The following is an 18,083-nucleotide window of genomic DNA, read 5'->3' on the forward strand; positions in this document are numbered from 1 at the left end:
TTTTTTATTTCATCACGTACCCAGTGGGTCAGAAGTTTACATACACTCAATTAGTATTTGGTAGCATTGCCTTTAAATTGTTTAACTTGGGTCAAACATTTCGGGTAGGCTTCCACAAGCTTCCCACAATAAGTTGGGTGAATTTTGGCCCATTCCTCCTGACAGAGCTGGTGTAACTGAGTCAGGTTTGTAGGTCTCCTTGCTCGCACAAGCTTTTTCAGTTCTGCCCACACATTTTCTATAAGATTGAGGTCAGGGCTTTGTGATGGCCACTCCAATACCTTGACTTTGTGGTCCTTAAGCCATTTTGCCACAACTTTGGAAGTATGCTTGGTTGGGGTCATTCTCCATTTGGAAAACCCATTTGCGACCAAGCTTTAACTTCCTGACTGATGTCTTGAGATGTTGCTTCAATATATCCATATCATTTTCCTTCCTCATGATGCCATCTATTTTGTGAAGTGCACCAGTCTCTCCTGCAGCAAAGCACCCCCAAATCATGATGCTGCCACCCCCGTGCTTCACGGTTGGGATGGTGTTCTTCGGCTTGCAAGCCCCCTTTTTCCTCCAAACATAACGATGGTCATTATGGCTAAATAGTTATATTTTTGTTTCATCAGACCAGAGGACATTTCTCCAAAAAGTACAATCTTTGTTCCCATGTGCAGTTGCTTCTTCCTTGCTGAGCAGCCATTTCAGGTTATGTCGATATAGGACTCGTTTTATTGTGGATATAGATACTTATGTACCTGTTTCCTCCAGCATCTTCACAAGGTCCTTTGCTGTTGTTCTGGTATTGATTTACACTTTTCGCACCAAAGTACGTTCATCTCTAGGAGACAGAACGCGTCTCCTACCTGAGCGGTATGATGGCTGCGTGGTCCCATGGTGTTTACACTTGCGTACTATTGGTTGTACAGAAGAACATGGTACCTTCAGGCGTTTGGAAATTGCTCCCAAGGATGAACCAGACTTGTGGAGGTCTACAATTTGTTTTCTGAGGTTTGTTTTGATTTTCCCATGATGTCAAGCAAAGAGGCACTGAGTTTGAAGGTAGGCCTTGAAACACATCCACAGGTACACCTCCAATTGACTCAAATTATGTAAATTAGCCTATCAGAAGCTTCTAAAGCCATGACATCATTTTCTGAAAATTTCCAAGCTGTTTAAAGGCAAAGTCAACTTTGTGTCTGTAAACCTCTGACCCACTGGAATTGTGATACAGTGAATTATAAGTAAAATAATCTGTCTGTTAACAATTGTTGGAAAAATTATTTTTGTCATGCACAAAGTAGATGTACTAACTGACTTGCCAAAACTATAGTTTGTTAACAAGAAATGTGTCTAGTGGTTGAAAAACTAGTTTTAATGACTCCGACCTAAGTGTATGTAGACTTCCGACTTCAGTCCACCTGTGTGCAATCTAAGTGTCACATGATCTGTCACATGATCTCAGTATATATACTGTTCTGAAAGGCCCCAGAGTCTGCAACAACACTAAGCTAGGGGCACCACCAAGCAAGCGGCACCATGAAGACCAAGGAGCTCTCCAAACAGGTCAGGGACAAAGTTGTGAAGAAGTACAGATCAGGGTTGGGTTATAAAAAAAATATTCGAAACTTTGAACATCCCACGGAGCACCGTTTAATCCATTATTGAAAAATGGAATGAATATGGCACCACAACAAACCTGCCAAGAGAGGGCCGCCCACCAAAACTCACGGACCAGGCAAGGAGGGCATTAATCAGAGAGGCGACAAAGAGACCAAAGATAACCCTGAAGGAGCTGCAAAGCTCCACAGCGGAGATGGGAGTATCTGTCCATAGGACCACTTTAAGCCGTACACTCCACAGAGCTTGGCTTTATGGAAGAATGGCCAGAAAAAAGCCATTGCTTAATGAAAAAAATAAGCAAACACGTTTGGTGTTCACCAAAAGCCATGTGGGAGACTCCCCAAACATATGGAAGAAGGTATTCTGGTCAGATGATACTAAAATTGAGCTTTTTGGCCATCAAGGAAAATGTCTGGCGCAAACCCAACATGATGTTTTTCATCGGCAGGGACTGGGAAACTGGTCAGAATTGAAGGAATGATGGATGGCGCTAAATACAGGGAAATTCTTGAGGGAAACCTTTTTAAGTCTTCCAGAGATTTGAGACTGGGACGGCGGTTCACCTTCCAGCAGGACAATGACCCTAAGCATACTGCTAAAGCAACACTCAAGTGGTTTAAGGGGAAACATTTAAATGTATTGGAATGGCCTAGTCAAACCCCAGACCTCAATCCAATTGAGAATCTGTGGTATGACTTAAAGATTGCTGTACACCAGCAGAACCCATCCAACTTGAAGGAGCTGGAGCAGTTTTGCCTTGAAGAATGGGCAAAAATTCCAGTGGCTAGATGTGCCAAGCTTATAGAGACATACCCCAAGAGACTTGCAGCTGTAATTGCTGCAAAAGGTGGCTCTACAAAGTATTGACTTTGGGGGGAGGTGAATAGTTATGCACGCTCAAGTTTTCCGTTTTTTTGTCTTATTTCTTGTTTGTTTCAAAATAAAAAATATTTGTGTAAATCAAATGATACAAACCCCCAAAAAATCAATTTTAATTCCAGGTTGTAAGACAACAAAATAGGAAAAATTCCAAGGGGGGTGAATACTTTCGCAAGCCACTGTAGGTCCTGGATTGCAGGAAGCTTGGCCCCAGTGATGTACTGGGCCGTACACACTACCCTCTGTAGCGCCTTACGGTTGGATGCCGAGCAGTTGCTATACCAGGCGATAATTCAACCGGTCATAATGCTCTCGATGGTGCAGCTGTGTAACTTTTTGAGGATCTGGGGACCCATGCCAAATCTTTTCAGTCTCCTGAGGAGGAAAAGGTGTTGCCGTGCCCTCTTCACGACTGTATTGGTGTGTTTGGACCACGATAGTTTGTTGGTGATGTGGACACCAAGGAACTTGAAACTCTCGACCCACTCCACTACAGCCTCATCGATGAGAATGGGGTTATGTTCGGCCCTCCTTTTCCTGCAGTCCACAATCAGCTCCTTTCTCTTGCTCACATCGAGGGAAAGGTTGTTGTTCTGGCACCACACAGCCAGGTCTCTGACCTCCTCCCTGTAGGATGGCTCATCGTTGTCAGTGATCAGGCCTACCACTGTTGTGTCGTCAGCAAACGTAATGATGGTGTTGGAGTCATGCTTGGCCACGCAGTCGTGGATGAACAAGGAGTACAGGAGAGGACTAAGCACGTACCCCTGAGGGGCCCACGTGTTGAGGATCAGCGTGGCAGATGTGTTGTTGCCTACCCTTACCACCTGGGGGCGGCCTATCAGGAGGTGTTTAGTCCCAGGGTCCTTAGCTTAGTGATGAGCTTTGTGGGCACTATGGTGTTGAACGGTGAGCTGTAATTAATGAACAGCATTCTCACGTAGGTGTTCCTTTTGTCCATTCGGGAATGGGCAGTGTGGAGTGCGATTGAGATTGCGTCATCTGTGGATCTGTTGGGGCGGTATGCGAATTGGAGTGCGTCTAGGGTTTCCGGGATGATGGTGTTGATGTGAGCCATGACCAGCCTTTCAAAGCACTTCATGGCTACCAACGTGAGTGCTACGGGCAGTAGTCATTTAGGCAGATTACCTTCACTTTCTTGGACACAGGAACTATAGTGGTCTGCTTGAAAGATGTAGGTATTACAGACTCGGTCAGGGAGAGGTTGAAAATGTCAGTGAACTTGCCAGTTGGCCCGCGCTTACTCTGAGTACACGTCCTGGTAATTCGTCTGGACCCGCGGCCATGTGAATGTTAACCTGTTTTAAGGTCTTGCTCACATCGGCTACGGAGAGCATGATCACACAATTGTCCGGAACAGCTGGTGCTCTCATGCATGCTTCAGTGTTGCTTGCCTCGAAGCGAGCATAAAAGGCATTTAGGTCTGGTAGGCTCGTGTCACTGGGCAGCTCATGGCTGGGTTTCCCTTTGTAGTCCGTAATAGTTTGCAAGCCCTGGCACATCCGACGAGTGTATTATTATATTCTTGATCGATTGACTGTGGCTTTTCAAGTCACCCAGCAGTGCTATTTGCAGAGTTAGCTCCAGGTAAATGTTGCAATTATTCAGCCATTCCTGAATCTGCGACCAAAAGCAAGCTACATATGTTCAGTACCAAAACAAGTGATCCAATGATTCTGTCTCTTCGCAAATAAAATCTGCAGAGCTGGGATGGTTGTCTCCCCCATATACATAACATTCTATTGGTTGCAAGAATTTTGTATAATAGTTTTAATTGAAAAACTCTACGTTTTGAATCCGGTGTTGTTTTGTGCATCAGTTCATAAACCATGTGCCATGGAATCGGCACATTGAAAAACTATTCCCAACTATTTTGCAACCTGTATGATGCAGCTGTAAATGTTTTGGTCCTTAAATGAAACTGGTATACTTTTTTAATTATCACAATTTTCTTTAACCAATTTTGGTCTTTAATGTAGGGCCGACAGACCATTACCTTACCTTCTCCCCCTTCCACTTGACTCTTCCATTTTTGCGGTAATGCAGTAATCAGTTGGTTGTAATTTTGGATTGAGCAGACATTTCCATATATTTTTGCTAGTTGCATGTGTGACATACAGTGGAGAAAAAAAGTATTTAGTCAGCCACCAATTGTGCAAGTTCTCCCACTTAAAAAGATGAGAGAGGCCTGATCCAGAAAATCACATTGTAGGATTTTTAATGAATTTATTTGCAAATTATGGTGGAAAATAAGTATTTGGTCACCTACAAACAAGCAAGATTTCTGGCTCTCACAGACCTGTAACTTCTTCTTTAAGAGGCTCCTCTGTCCTCCACTCGTTACCTGTATTAATGGCACCTGTTTGAACTTGTTATCAGTATAAAAGACACCTGTCCACAACCTCAAACAGTCACACTCCAAACTCCACTATGGCCAAGACCAAAGAGCTGTCAAAGGACACCAGAAACAAAATTGTAGACCTGCACCAGGCTGGGAAGACTGAATCTGCAATAGGTAAGCAGCTTGGTTTGAAGAAATCAACTGTGGGAGCAATTATTAGGAAATGGAAGACATACAAGACCACTGATAATCTCCCTCGATCTGGGGCTCCACGCAAGATCTCACCCTGTGGGGTCAAAATGATCACAAGAACGGTGAGCAAAAATCCCAGAACCACACGGGGGGACCTAGTGAATGACCTGCAGAGAGCTGGGACCAAAGTAACAAAGCCTACCATCAGTAACACACTACGCCGCCAGGGACTCAAATCCTGCAGTGCCATACGTGTCCCCCTGCTTAAGCCAGTACATGTCCAGGCCCATCTGAAGTTTGCTAGTGTGCATTTGGATGATCCAGAAGAGGATTGGGAGAATGTCATATGGTCAGATGAAACCAAAATATAACTTTTTGGTAAAAACTCAACTCGTCGTGTTTGGAGGACAAAGAATGCTGAGTTGCATCCAAAGAACACCATACCTACTGTGAAGCATGGGGGTGGAAACATCATGTTTTGGGGCTGTTTTTCTGCAAAGGGACCAGGACGACTGATCCGTGTAAAGCAAAGAATGAATGGGGCCATGTATCGTGAGATTTTGAGTGAAAACCTCCTTCCATCAGCAAGGGCATTGAAGATGAAATGTGGCTGGGTCTTTCAGCATGACAATGATCCCAAACACAACGCCCGGGCAACGAAGGAGTGGCTTCGTAAGAAGCATTTCAAGGTCCTGGAGTGGCCTAGCCAATCTCCAGATCTCAACCCCATAGAAAATCTTTGGAGGGAGTTGAAAGTCCGTGTTGCCCAGCGACAGCCCCAAAACATCACTGCTCTAGAGGAGATCTGCATGGAGGAATGGGCCAAAATACCAGCAACAGTGTGTGAAAACCTTGTGAAGACTTACAGAAAATGTTTGACCTGTGTCGTTGCCAACAAAGGGTATATAACAAAGTATTAAGAAACTTTTGTTAATGACCAAATACTTATTTTCCACCATAATTTGCAAATAAATTCATTAAAAATCCTACAATGTGATTTTCTGGGGAAAAAATTCTAATTTTGTCTGTCATAGTTGACGTGTACCTATGATGAAAATTACAGGCCACTCTCATCTTTTTAAGTGGGAGAACTTGCACAATTGGTGGCTGACTAAATACTTTTTTCCCCCACTGTAACTACACCAGTTGTAATAATATAATAAGCCATTTAGCAGACGCGTTTATCCAAAGCGACTTAAAGTCATGCGCGCATACATTTTTTGTGTATGGGTGGTCCCGGGGATCGAACCACTACCTTGGCGTTACAAGAGCCGTGCTCTACCAGCTGAGCTACAGAGGACCATTAACAAATACAATTTAGATTATTTTCTATCTCCCCTTTTTTTTTTTTTTTTTTTTTTATCAATTAGTATATTTGAGTTTAACCATAATATTCTTTGTCATATTTGTTCTGTCTTTTTCTGGTGGATTAAACTGAAATTGCAATATGCTTTCTATGGCTTGTTTTAAAAATATCTATATTCTGGAGATTATTTCATTTTCAAATATCCGAAAGTGAGAGGTTGTAATCTGCTGGAAACCAGTTCTGATTTAAACACAACTTTTGTATGATTGAAGCCTTTAGTGAAAGGTTCAATGCTTTAATATTTAATAATTTCAGCCCTCCAAATTCATATTCAAGGCCCGTTTAGTTTTGTCTGGCTTGCCGTTCCAAATAAAGTGGAATATTTTTACCCATATAATTTAAGGCAGGGCCATAAGTAAATAGGTCAACTGGGATATGACTAAATTAGTAAGGGGGATTTTTCCACAAACAGACAGGTATTTACCTTTTCATGGTAGCAAGTTCTTATCTACAGTATTTTTGCTAACTTTCTATTAAAATGTATTGTAGTGAGATCGTTTCTTTCTTTCGGGATATGTATACCAAGTATGTCCACTTCACCATCAGACCATTTTATTGGTAAACTACACAGTAGCAATCCAATACGGAATATGGTACACTTATCATTGTTAGGTTGTTATCCAGAGAGAGATACATTATCTAGATCCTCTATGAGGCTGTGAAGGGACTCAAATTGCAAATTTAAAAGAAAACATGTCGTCAGTGTACAATGACACCTTTGTTTTTAAGCCCCTGATTTCTAGCCCCTTGATATTATTGTTGGATAATATTTGAATAGATAAAATTTCGAAGCCCATAATAAATAGATATGCTGCCAGTGGACAACCTTGTTTCACTCCTCTTGACAGTACTTTTTGAGAAGTAGTCATTATTTAGTATTTTACAACTGGGGGTTACTATACATAACTTTAACCCATTCTATAAGAGATTCTCCTAAATTAAAATGGTCCAGGCATTTTTATATAAATTATTGTTGTACTTTTCAAAAAGGCCTTTTTAAAATCAGCTATGAATACTATGATGCAGTCTTTGAGAGAGGCCAGACCCTCCCTCCAGTACTAGGCCTACAATATATCTGCCTCTCATTAATCACAGAGTTACGTAGGCTTATGAACAGCTTCTACTCCAAAGCCATAAGACTGCTAAACAGTTAATCAAATGGCTACCCAGACTATTTGCATTGACCCCCTTGCACTGGCACTGTGCACACTCACTGGACTCTACCCACCCACTTACACATACTACACTGACACTCCAATACACACATACACACACACACACACTACATATGCTCACACACACAAAACACACACACACACACAGTTTCACACTCTTTCACACTCTTTCACACTCTGTTTATTATCTATCCTGATTGCCTAGTAACTTTTACCCCTACCTACATGTACATATTACCTAAATTACCTAAACTACCTCGTACTCCTGCATATTGACTCGGAATCAGTACTCCTTGTATATTGCCTCGTTATTGTTATTTTATTGTGTTACTATTTCCTTTTTTATTTAGCAAAATGTTCTTACTTTTTAACTCTGCATTGTTGGGAAAGGGCTCGCAAGTAAGTATTTCACGGTAAAGTCTACACCTGTTGTATTCGCCGCATGTGACAAATACAATTTGATTTGATTTGGATGGATCAGCAGAGAGAGGAGGGGAGTGAACCATTGCACCGCTACACTGCGCTACACTGAGGGTCAGGAAGGTCAGGACTCTGGCATGATGAGGCCAATGTCCCACAGCACAGCTGAGTACCAAATTACATCACCTTCTGTTTCCATCCCCTTCACTTGTTATTACTCACAGGAAACAGACTTGCTGCTTGACCGATCTTCTGTTTACTGGGCAGCGGTTGACTTATGAAAAGCGTAATTAGAGTTTAGTGTTTTGGGACTGTTGATCAGAAATTCTAAATGCGCCATAGGTCATTGTATTACACAACATTATGGAAGATTGTTGCGTTGTTTAAACTGCTGTAATGAGGTTATCCTAAAAATGACACACAACATTGAAGCTAGCTATACTTTTTGGAGTGAATACATTAATGAGGACACAGTGAAGTCGTATGGCTCCTGGAGGAGGCTAAGCAGAGCTACTTCTACTTCTGGTGGATTGAGCTATCGATTCCAAATTAATATTCTCTTCCATCACTCAGTTCAGTTGAAGAATAATGGAAAAGGGTGATACAAAATGCAGGTGTCATGAAGACTGAGTAGAAAAATCAATTGTCTATTTAATGCAGCTGAGTTACTGTATGAAAGTGTAGGCTTTGTCAAAGAATGTTTGAAGTCAAAATTGTTGGTTCTATTTCTGTGGGGCATTCTGGAAAGGCAAGGTCATTGATGTGTTCTCTCTGGCTGAAAATGGCTGTCAGTCAGTGAACAACTCTGTTAACAAGAGGAGGTGACAGGATTGACAGGCTCACATGCAACCACCTGACTACTAGTGAGAGCTCCTGTACAGTATTTCTCTGGCACAAACTTCAAACCATTTGCATTAGGTATTTTTTTTATTTTTTTTGGGGGGGGGGGATAAAAACAATTGTAAAAACCTTTTAGTCATGCATAATCATTTTCCAATGTGAGACGTTTTACCAAAGTGGTGGAGTCATAATGACTAGCATTTTGAATGATAGTGATGTTAAGGCAGTTAAGATTCTATAATAGGTAAACTCATCATGTGAATGCAGCTGCTTTGTTTTTACATTTTCACCTCGCCAAATGCCTCATTTAAATTCCATAGTCTCATTATTCTCATCGCAGGAGAAAATGGGGCCACAAAAGCATATCCTGATTTTTCTACTTTGATAATATGAAACACTTACAATGCCTGCCACCCTATGAGTCCTGAATAAGCGCTGGTAATTGAATGGCCTCTTTTTGCATTTCGCAACCTCTCCCAAACGCGCCTCTGCTATTTTACCTCTAATTGCAAAGAAAGAAGCAATTTTAGCTCCAACAGGTCCTGCTGATAATGAGAGGGAGCGAGGTATAGAGTATAGGTAGTATAGGCTCTTTTTTCCTTTCTCCAGTGAGATGACTGATGTCTACGGCAGTAGGTGAAATCAGCACTGGCGCACTGGGATGGAGGAGGGGAGGGGTGGGTGTGGGGGAGAAACTGTGTTACGCCAGTGGGAATCAGAAGCATTTTTCTGAGAACTAGCTGTTAATCCAGGCTAGTGTGATTCAGATATTGCCTCAGCTTCGGTTAATGTGACACAGTGAATGTGACTTTTGACAAATGAATGCTGTTATACAACAAGCCGTCACCAATTTTATAACTACTATTTGAAGCACATAAGGGCTGCAAGAGGTGTTTGACTCCTGTTTTGCAGGGCAAGATCTGTGGATTCAGATGCTATTACAAGGAGAGTATTTCAATTATCTGGAAATATATCTATTCTTGGAAATATTTGGCACATATGCAGGCTTAGATATCCCCAAAGAACCAATTGGAGACTGAGACCACTTCTTACCATAACCTCTGTGAATATTCACTTTCTCTATATATGATGGGATGCAGAGCCTTACATGCTGACCACACCTTGCATGCTGACCACACCACGTGGGAGCATTGCAAAATAAATGTATACATACATGTTGTTCAATCTTTTCATCCAAACTGCTCGTGCACGTCAACGAGCGTCTGCGTAGCCAGGCGCTAAAATAGAACTTGGTTCTATTTTTGACGCTTGACGCGCTGCAAGTCCCGCCTCTCCCATCTCCTCATTGTTTTAGGAGCATATACCCACGTGGGTGATTGAAAGCTGAACTAAGGTCCACACTCCAGTCCAGTTGGTGGTGGTAATGCACCTTAAAGTTGGTTGCCAACCGCCACATAAAGTCCAAAGAAGAAGAAAAAGAAGAAAAAGAAGAAGAAGAAGAAGAAGAAGAAGAAGAAGAAGAAGAAGAAGAAGAAGAAGAAGAAGAAGAAGAAGAAGAAGACTGAAGGAGGAGAGATTACTAGAAACTAACTAGGTTTACTCTTTTATCTGTGGATAAATTGTCGGAGTAGAGGACCATGTGCATTTCAGGTAAAATAACAACCCAATGTTTATATCCCAGGACAAATTAGCTAAGAAGAGCAAGCTAGCTACCTAAATGGCCATGAATGTTTCATGCGTTTCGACCTGTCACCAAATTAATATACTTGGTTCAGAGTTCGTTTTGATATTTCAACCTGCGTGTCCTGATCGCGTCTGGTGTGGGTGGACAAAATCAACATGTGCTCTATGGCGCATGCGGACGCACGCGCGTGCCCGGTCTAGTCAGCATGTTAGGCCAAAGCTTGTCTCATATAACCAAATATCCACCCATATATCCACTCTTGGAAACTACAATGGCAAAAAGTATCAAGGTAAATAAATATCTCTCAGAGGAGCTACTGTATGTTTTCCTGTTGTTCCCTTTCTCTCACCTAAAGAGCAGTCGTCTCCAGTGAAGCCCTCTTGGCAGGTACAGAAGCCCTCCTTACAGATGCCCTTCTGACTGCAGTTGTTGGCACAGTAGGCCAGAGAGCAGTCTTCTCCCACGTATCCCGGGCGACACTGGCAGGTCCCGTTGGTGCACAGACCCTGATCAGAGCAGTCGTTGAGGCAGCGACCCAGCGTACAGTCCTCTCCAGTGAAGTTCTCCTCACAGATACACTCCCCGTCCATGCACAGCCCTCGACCGGAGCAGTCCGCCGGGCAGCGGGGCTCCGAGCAGTTGTCCCCTCCGAAGTCACGGTCACAGACACACTCGCCCTCCATACACACTCCCTGTCCGGAGCAGTCGTCTGGGCAGCGAGGCTCAGAGCAGTTCTTGCCCTTCCAGTCGTCCTCACACACACAGCCACACAGGTCCATGTTGAAGCTGCCGTGGCCACTGCACTGGGGGATGAAGTCCAGGCGACCTAGAGGAAGAAAGAAGGACACAAAATCACATCACTAAATATGCTGTATGGTTTACTAATGCTAACATCATATGTTGTAACAGTGTACATTTTAAAACAATGTAACAGTGTAACAGTGTAAAATAAACCTATGAACCTTAGAAACGCTGTATAACTTTGTTCTCAAGCTGTGTCCACACCCATTGGATGTAGTGATCATAATATAGTGGCTATATCCAGAAAAGCCAATGTTCCAAAGGCTGGGCCTAAAATAGTGTATAAGAGATCAGACAAAGGGTTATGTAGTGATTCCTATGTTGAAGATGTAAAAAAGGTTTGTTGGTCTGATTCGTTTTTTTGTTGATGTGCACTTGATGCATTTATGAAATGGTTTCTTCCAGTTATCAATAAACATGCACCTATTAAGAAACTACCCAGCAAACAGGGGATGTCCTGAGGACTTTCGGCGACGCTCCCATAAGGTCCCTTAAGGGTTTTGGTGCGACGTTATCCCACTGATGTTCTGAGAACATTCTAAGAACGTTGCGTGATGGTCCCAAGGGAATGTTCTCTGGGGGACCTTTGTCTAGTTCCCTTTACATTCCAAGGACAGCGCTGAGGACAATGTCAGGACCATGTCAGGACCTTTTTAGGATGTTCTCATTACTTTCATTTTACTTGTCCTTAGGACATCGTGTGATGGTCCAAAGGGAATGTTCTCTGGGGGACCTTTGTGTAGTGCCCTGTAAGTTACCAGGATGTCACTGAAGACCCTGTCAGGACTATGTCAGGACCTTTTTAGGACGTTCTCAGGACTTTCATTGTACTAGTCCTTAGGATGAACTTGATAGTCCCATGTGATGGTCCCAAGGGAACATTCTCTGGGGGACCTTTTTATAGTTCCCGGTTTGTCCCGGGGACATTTTTAAGATGTTCTTGTGACGTTGTGTCATGGTCCCCTGAAGGTCCCCTGAACATTCTTGTGGATTTTTCTAGTTCCCGGTTTGTTCCGGGGACGTCCCCGAGGACATTTTTAGGATGTTGTTTGGACATTGACATAGTCCCCTGGAGGTTTTTGTCTAGTTCCCGGTTGTCCCGGGGACATCCCTGAAGATATTTTTAGGATGTTCTTTGGATGATGTGTCATGGTCCCCCGAAGGTCCCCTGAGCATTCTTGGGACATTGTGTCATGGTCCCCTGGAGGTTTCTGTCATGTGATGGTCCCAGGTGTCCCAAACCATTTCATCAATGACAACATTTGACATGATCACTTAATACTGACTTTTCAATATGACCCCACCTGGGATTCATATTGAAAAGACAGGGGAAGATGATATTTCTGCTGCGCCACAAGGTATGTAGAATTTCTCCTACACTTTCATTACCTATAATACATCTCTGCATTTAGCAATTATCATATTATTTTAGCTATCGTTTTATTATGTTAGCTATTATTTTACATGATCAGGTAATATGATTATTCTCTCATTGATTTTATTTACTTATTTCAGCAATTTGAGTTTGGGTTTTCAGTATACTTGTCTAATGTTGGTCTGGCATAATATTCTGGTATAGTGTTACTCCTGAATCATTATGATAAATATAATTGTTTTTCTTCAGTGTATATTTAAGCTGAGATTTACTTTGAAGTGCAAAGTGTAGGAATAGGCCTAAAGGTGAAATCAGACATTGATACAGACATGGTGGCATAGCAGGAAGATTGGTTTGCCCGAGAACCAAGATGTTGTGACTTCAAATCCCAGGTGAGGACATGTTAAATAATAATTATTGTATGAATAAACATACACAATGTAATCATCTGTGTCAAGTATGTAAGTTGAAAGCACTGTTTGTGTGTGGCAACAATAATTTCCAAAAGGGGTGATGTGTACTGAAACTAGGATGTGTGTGCCCTGGGTAAAACATTTTTGTAGGGGAGAACATTTATTTGCGACCATCAGGTGACGTCCCTGGACAAATCGGGAACTAGACAAAAACATCCAGGGGACCATGACACAACATCCCAAGAACGTTCAGGGGACCATGACACAACATCCCAAGAAAGTCCTAAAAATGTCCTCGGAGACAAACCGGGAACTAGACAAAACCTCCAGGGGACCATGGCACAACGTCCTAAAAACGTCCACGGGACCAACCGGATAACCTTTCTTTGCGACCATCAGGTGACGTAACTGGGACAAACCGGGAACTAGACAAAAACATCCAGGGGACCATGACACAACATCCCAAGAAAGTCCTAATAACGTCCTTGAGGACATCCCCAGGACCAACCGGGAATGAGACAAAACCTGCAGGGGAACATGGCACAACATCCTAAAAACTTTCCCGGGGCCAACCGGAGAATGTTGCTTTGCGACCATCAGGTGACGACCAGGACAAACCGGGAAATAGACAAAAATATCCAGGGGACCATGACACAACGTCCTAAGAATATTCAAGAGACCATGACACAACATCCCAAGAAAGTCCTAAAAATGTAATCGAGGACGTCCCCAGGACAAACCGGGAATTAGACAAAACCTCCAGGGGACCATGACACAACGTCCCAAAAATTTCCCCGTGACAAACCGAGAACTAGACAAAACCTCCAGGGGACCATGACACAACGTCCCAAGAACCTTCAGGGGACCATGACACAACAACCTATGAAAATCCTAAGAACTTCCTCGGGGATGTCCCCAGGACCAATAAAGAACTAGACAAAAACTTCAGGGGACCATGACACAACGTTCTGATGACTTTAGGTTACCATTTTGTGACGTCCCAGGAACGTCCTAACAACTCATTATTGTTTGCAGGGTGACTGTTAACTGTTAAGGTCCCCTGGATAGATGAGGAATTTAAAAACTGTATGGTTGAGAGAAATGAGGCAAAGGGAGTGGAAAATACGTCAGGCTGCACATCTGATTAGCAGACATATTGTACATTTAGAAATTATGTGACTAAACTGAACAAAAATAACAAGAAATGGTATTATGAAATTGAGATAGATTATATAAAGTTTGATGGAAAAAAGCTTTGGAGTACTTTAAAGGACATTATGGGGACAAAGACTAATTCAACTCCATCTTGAATTAAATATTACTGTATTCAAAATTCAAAATTGTCCGTATAATCAACTTACATATAGCTCTGACAGACATACTTACCCAACCAGACATGCCACCAGGGGTCTCTTCAAAGTCTCCAAGTCCAAAACAAATTTAAGGCAACACACAATATTTTATAGAGTCATGGTTACATGGAACTCCCATTTCAAATTACCCAAGCAAACAGCCAAATTTGCTTACTTTTTAAAATACATTTTTTATTTTAACAACACCTCACTGCATGACGCCCCTCCCCTATCTGACCTAAATAACTTGTATGTATAGCCTATGTCAAGCGATATGCGCAGTTGAAGTCGGAAGTTTACATACACCTTAGCCAAATACATTTATACTCAGTTTTTCACAATTCCTGACATTTAATCCTAGTACAAATTCCCTGTCTTAGGTCAGTTAGGATCACCACTTTATTTTAAGAATGTGAAATGTCAGAATAATTGTAGAGACATTTATTTATTTCAGCTTTTATTTCTTTCATCACATTCCCAGTGGTACAGAAGTTTACATACACTCAATTAGTATTTGGTAGCATTGCCTTCAAATTGTTTAACTTGGGTCAAACATTTCGGGTAGCCTTCCATAAGCTTCCCACAATAAGTTGGGTGAATTTTGGCCCATTCCTCCTGACAGAGCTGGTGTAACTGAGTCAGGATTGTAGGCCTCCTTGCTCGCACACGATTTTTCAGGTCTGCCCACACATTTTATATAGGATTGAGGTCAGGGCTTTGTGATGGCCACTCCAATACCTTGACTTTGTTGTCCTTAAGCCATTTTGCCACAACTTTGGAAGTATGCTTGGGGACATTGTCCATTTGGAAGACCCATTTGCGACCAAGCTTTAACTTCCAGAATGATGTCTTGAGATGTTGCTTCAATATATCCACATAATTTTCCTTCCTCATGATGCCATCTATTTTGTGAAGTGCACCAGGCCCTCCTGCAGCAAAGCACCTCCACAGCATGATACTACCACCCCTGTGCTTCACGGTTGGGATGGTGTTCTTCGGCTTGCAAGGAACCCCATTTTTCCTCCAAACATAACGATGGTCATTATGGCCAAACAGTTCTATTTTTGTTTCATCAGACCAGAGGACATTTCTCCAAAAAGTACGATATTTGTCCCCATGTGCAGTTGCAAACTGTAGTCTGGCTTTTTTATGACGGTTTTGGAGAAGTGGCTTCTTCCTTGCTGATCGGCCTTTCAGGTTATGTCGATATAGGACTCGTTTTACTGTGACTATAGATACTTTTGTACCGGTTTCCTCCAGCATCTTCACAAGGTCCTTTGCTGTTGTTCTGGGATTGATTTGTGCTTTTCGCACCAAAGTACGTTGATCTCTAGGAGACAGAACGCGTCTCCTTCCTGAGTGGTATGACGGCTGCGTGGTCCCATGGTGTTTATACTTGCGTACTATTGTTTGTACAGATTAACGTGGTACCTTCAGGTGTTTGGAAATTGCTTCCAAGGATGAACCAGACTTGTGGAGGTCTACAATTTATTTTCTGAGGTCTTGGCTGATTTCTTTTGATGTTCCCATGATGTCAAGCAGAGGCACTGAGTTTGAAGGTAGGCCTTGAAATACATCCACAGGTACACCTCCAATTGACTGAAATTATGTAAATTAGCCTATCAGAAGCTTCTAAAGCCATGACATCATTTTCTGGAATTTTCCAATCTGTTTAAAGGCACAGTCAACTTAGTGTATGTAAACTTCTGACCCACTGGAATTGTGATACAGTGAATTATAAGTGAAATAATCTGTCTGTAAAAAATTGTATCATGCACAAAGCAGATGTCCAAACCGAATGGCAAAACTATAGTTTGTTAACAAGAAATTTGTGGAGTGGTTGAAAAACAAGTTTTAATGACTCCAACCTAAGTGTATGTGAACTTCCGACTTCAACTGTATGTAAGCAAGCATGAAATTGACATACATTTTACATTTTTAGCAGACGCTCTTATCCAGAGCGACTTACAGTTAGTGCATACATTTTTTTTTTCATACTGGCCCCCCGTGGGAATCGAACCTACAACCCTGGCATTGCAAGCGCCATGCTCTACCAACTGAGCTGTGTGTTACTGAATGTAGGCCTACATTATAGGTCTCTCTGTCTTAGTATTCTGTCATTAGGACCTTTTTTATTTCTATATTCTTATTTAAAATTCATGTAGTTCTGTCTTTGAGCTGTTCTTGTCTATTGTTGTTGTGTATTGTGTCATGTTTTATGTGTTGTGTGGACCCCAGGAAGAATAGCTGCTGCGTTTGCAACAGCTAATGAGGATCCTAATAAAATAACAAATAGCAAACCCCCAGGCTTTATATCCAGGTGCTATCTACTTGAACCAAGACGCTCAGTAACTGAATGAAGTGAAAACCTAACATTCCACATTGGCCTCAAAGTAGCCTATGACCAGGGTACAGTAACTCTAATAATACTGTCAAGCTGTACTATTATTCCCCACTTACCCATGGCTGAACTCTCCTCACAGCCACAGTTGCCAGAGCTGCACTGGGCTCTGAGCAGCGACACCTCTCTCTCCAGCATCTCGATGCGGGTGGCCAGCTGCTGCATGGTGTTGGCTGCGGGACAGGCGCAGGCCTGTTTGGGGATGTTGATGCGGTGGGTGAAGGTGACCTGGCTGTCTGCGTCCACTGTCTGCTCTGTGAACTCTGTGGGGCCCTCTCCACCCCCACTGGACACTGCTCCCCTGGAGGCCTGACTGGGTGGAGGCGCTGCTGATTCAAGATCCACAGAGCACAGAGACTCCAAGGGAACGTTGATGTTGTACACATGGTTGAAGACCATGGGCTGCTCCTTGATGGTCTGGTTGTTAGGTGGGCTGGTGGGGCCACCTGGAGGGGCCTGTCGTCTGACCCTGGTGGTCCGGACCAGCTTCCCCTCCTCACCGGATAGGGATGAAGCAGTCTGGGACCCCAGAAGGAGTAGAGACAGAGCCAGGCCCAGCAGCCAGGCACGTGCCGGGGCCATGGTGAAACACCACAGCGTTAGAAGCATGGACCTAGCTAGGGCTCTCCTGACACCACCGTACCTATCGGCAGACTTCTGATAGGATCTACAGAGGAGAGAGAGAAACAGTGGTGGTAGTTGAGTAGGGGGTTGGGGAAATGGAAAATGGAAAATGGTATTTGATCTATTGTGAAAGAATAATTGCCTTGGAAAATAACAGGATGCTTATGGGATGTTTAGAATCCTTAAATATACGTATTTCTGCACACAACACCAAATATTTTATCTTTCCCACTTGGGAGGGATGTTGAAATATTGAGCACATAGAACATGTTGATATTGGATTCAATAAAGCCTGGCTTTAGTGATTTTTCCTTCCACTGTAATCCTCTCTCTCCAGCAACTGGATTTGAGGAAAGGAACAAACTGCAGAATGAATCACATTGAGGGACTGATTCCTGTCTAGAAAAGCCTGTAGTCAGAAAGAGATTATCTGCGATGACATTTTTCCATCTCTGTTAGACTAGACGGAGGGATTTTATCAAAGCTCAATCAGCAGAATAAAAATGTGAGACGTACACTAAACGACACATGCTTACAATCAGTTCATGGAGAAAAAATAACTTTGTACGAGGACACAAATCAGGACTCTATGTAAGGTTATGTATCCGTATGAGGTCAAACACA

General features: G+C 42.7%; 1 protein-coding gene across 1 annotated transcript in view; it reads right to left on the bottom strand.

Moving 5' to 3' along the window:
• The window catches only part of LOC311099199 (tenascin-R-like), a gene marked incomplete at both ends in the record, with an annotated part of 60,412 nt that extends 42,968 nt beyond the window's left edge, over positions 1-17,444 (bottom strand). Inside the window, 2 exons of the mRNA XM_084139879.1 lie at positions 10,843-11,319; positions 16,895-17,444. Of these exons, the coding sequence (XP_083996005.1) occupies positions 10,843-11,319; positions 16,895-17,444 (1,027 nt within the window). The remainder of the gene's footprint in view (positions 1-10,842; positions 11,320-16,894) is intronic.
• Positions 17,445-18,083: the final 639 nt, after the last annotated feature.

This window comes from Coregonus lavaretus (assembly GCF_964263955.1).
Source record: "Coregonus lavaretus genome assembly, chromosome: 23".
Classification (NCBI taxonomy): domain Eukaryota; kingdom Metazoa; phylum Chordata; class Actinopteri; order Salmoniformes; family Salmonidae; genus Coregonus; species Coregonus lavaretus.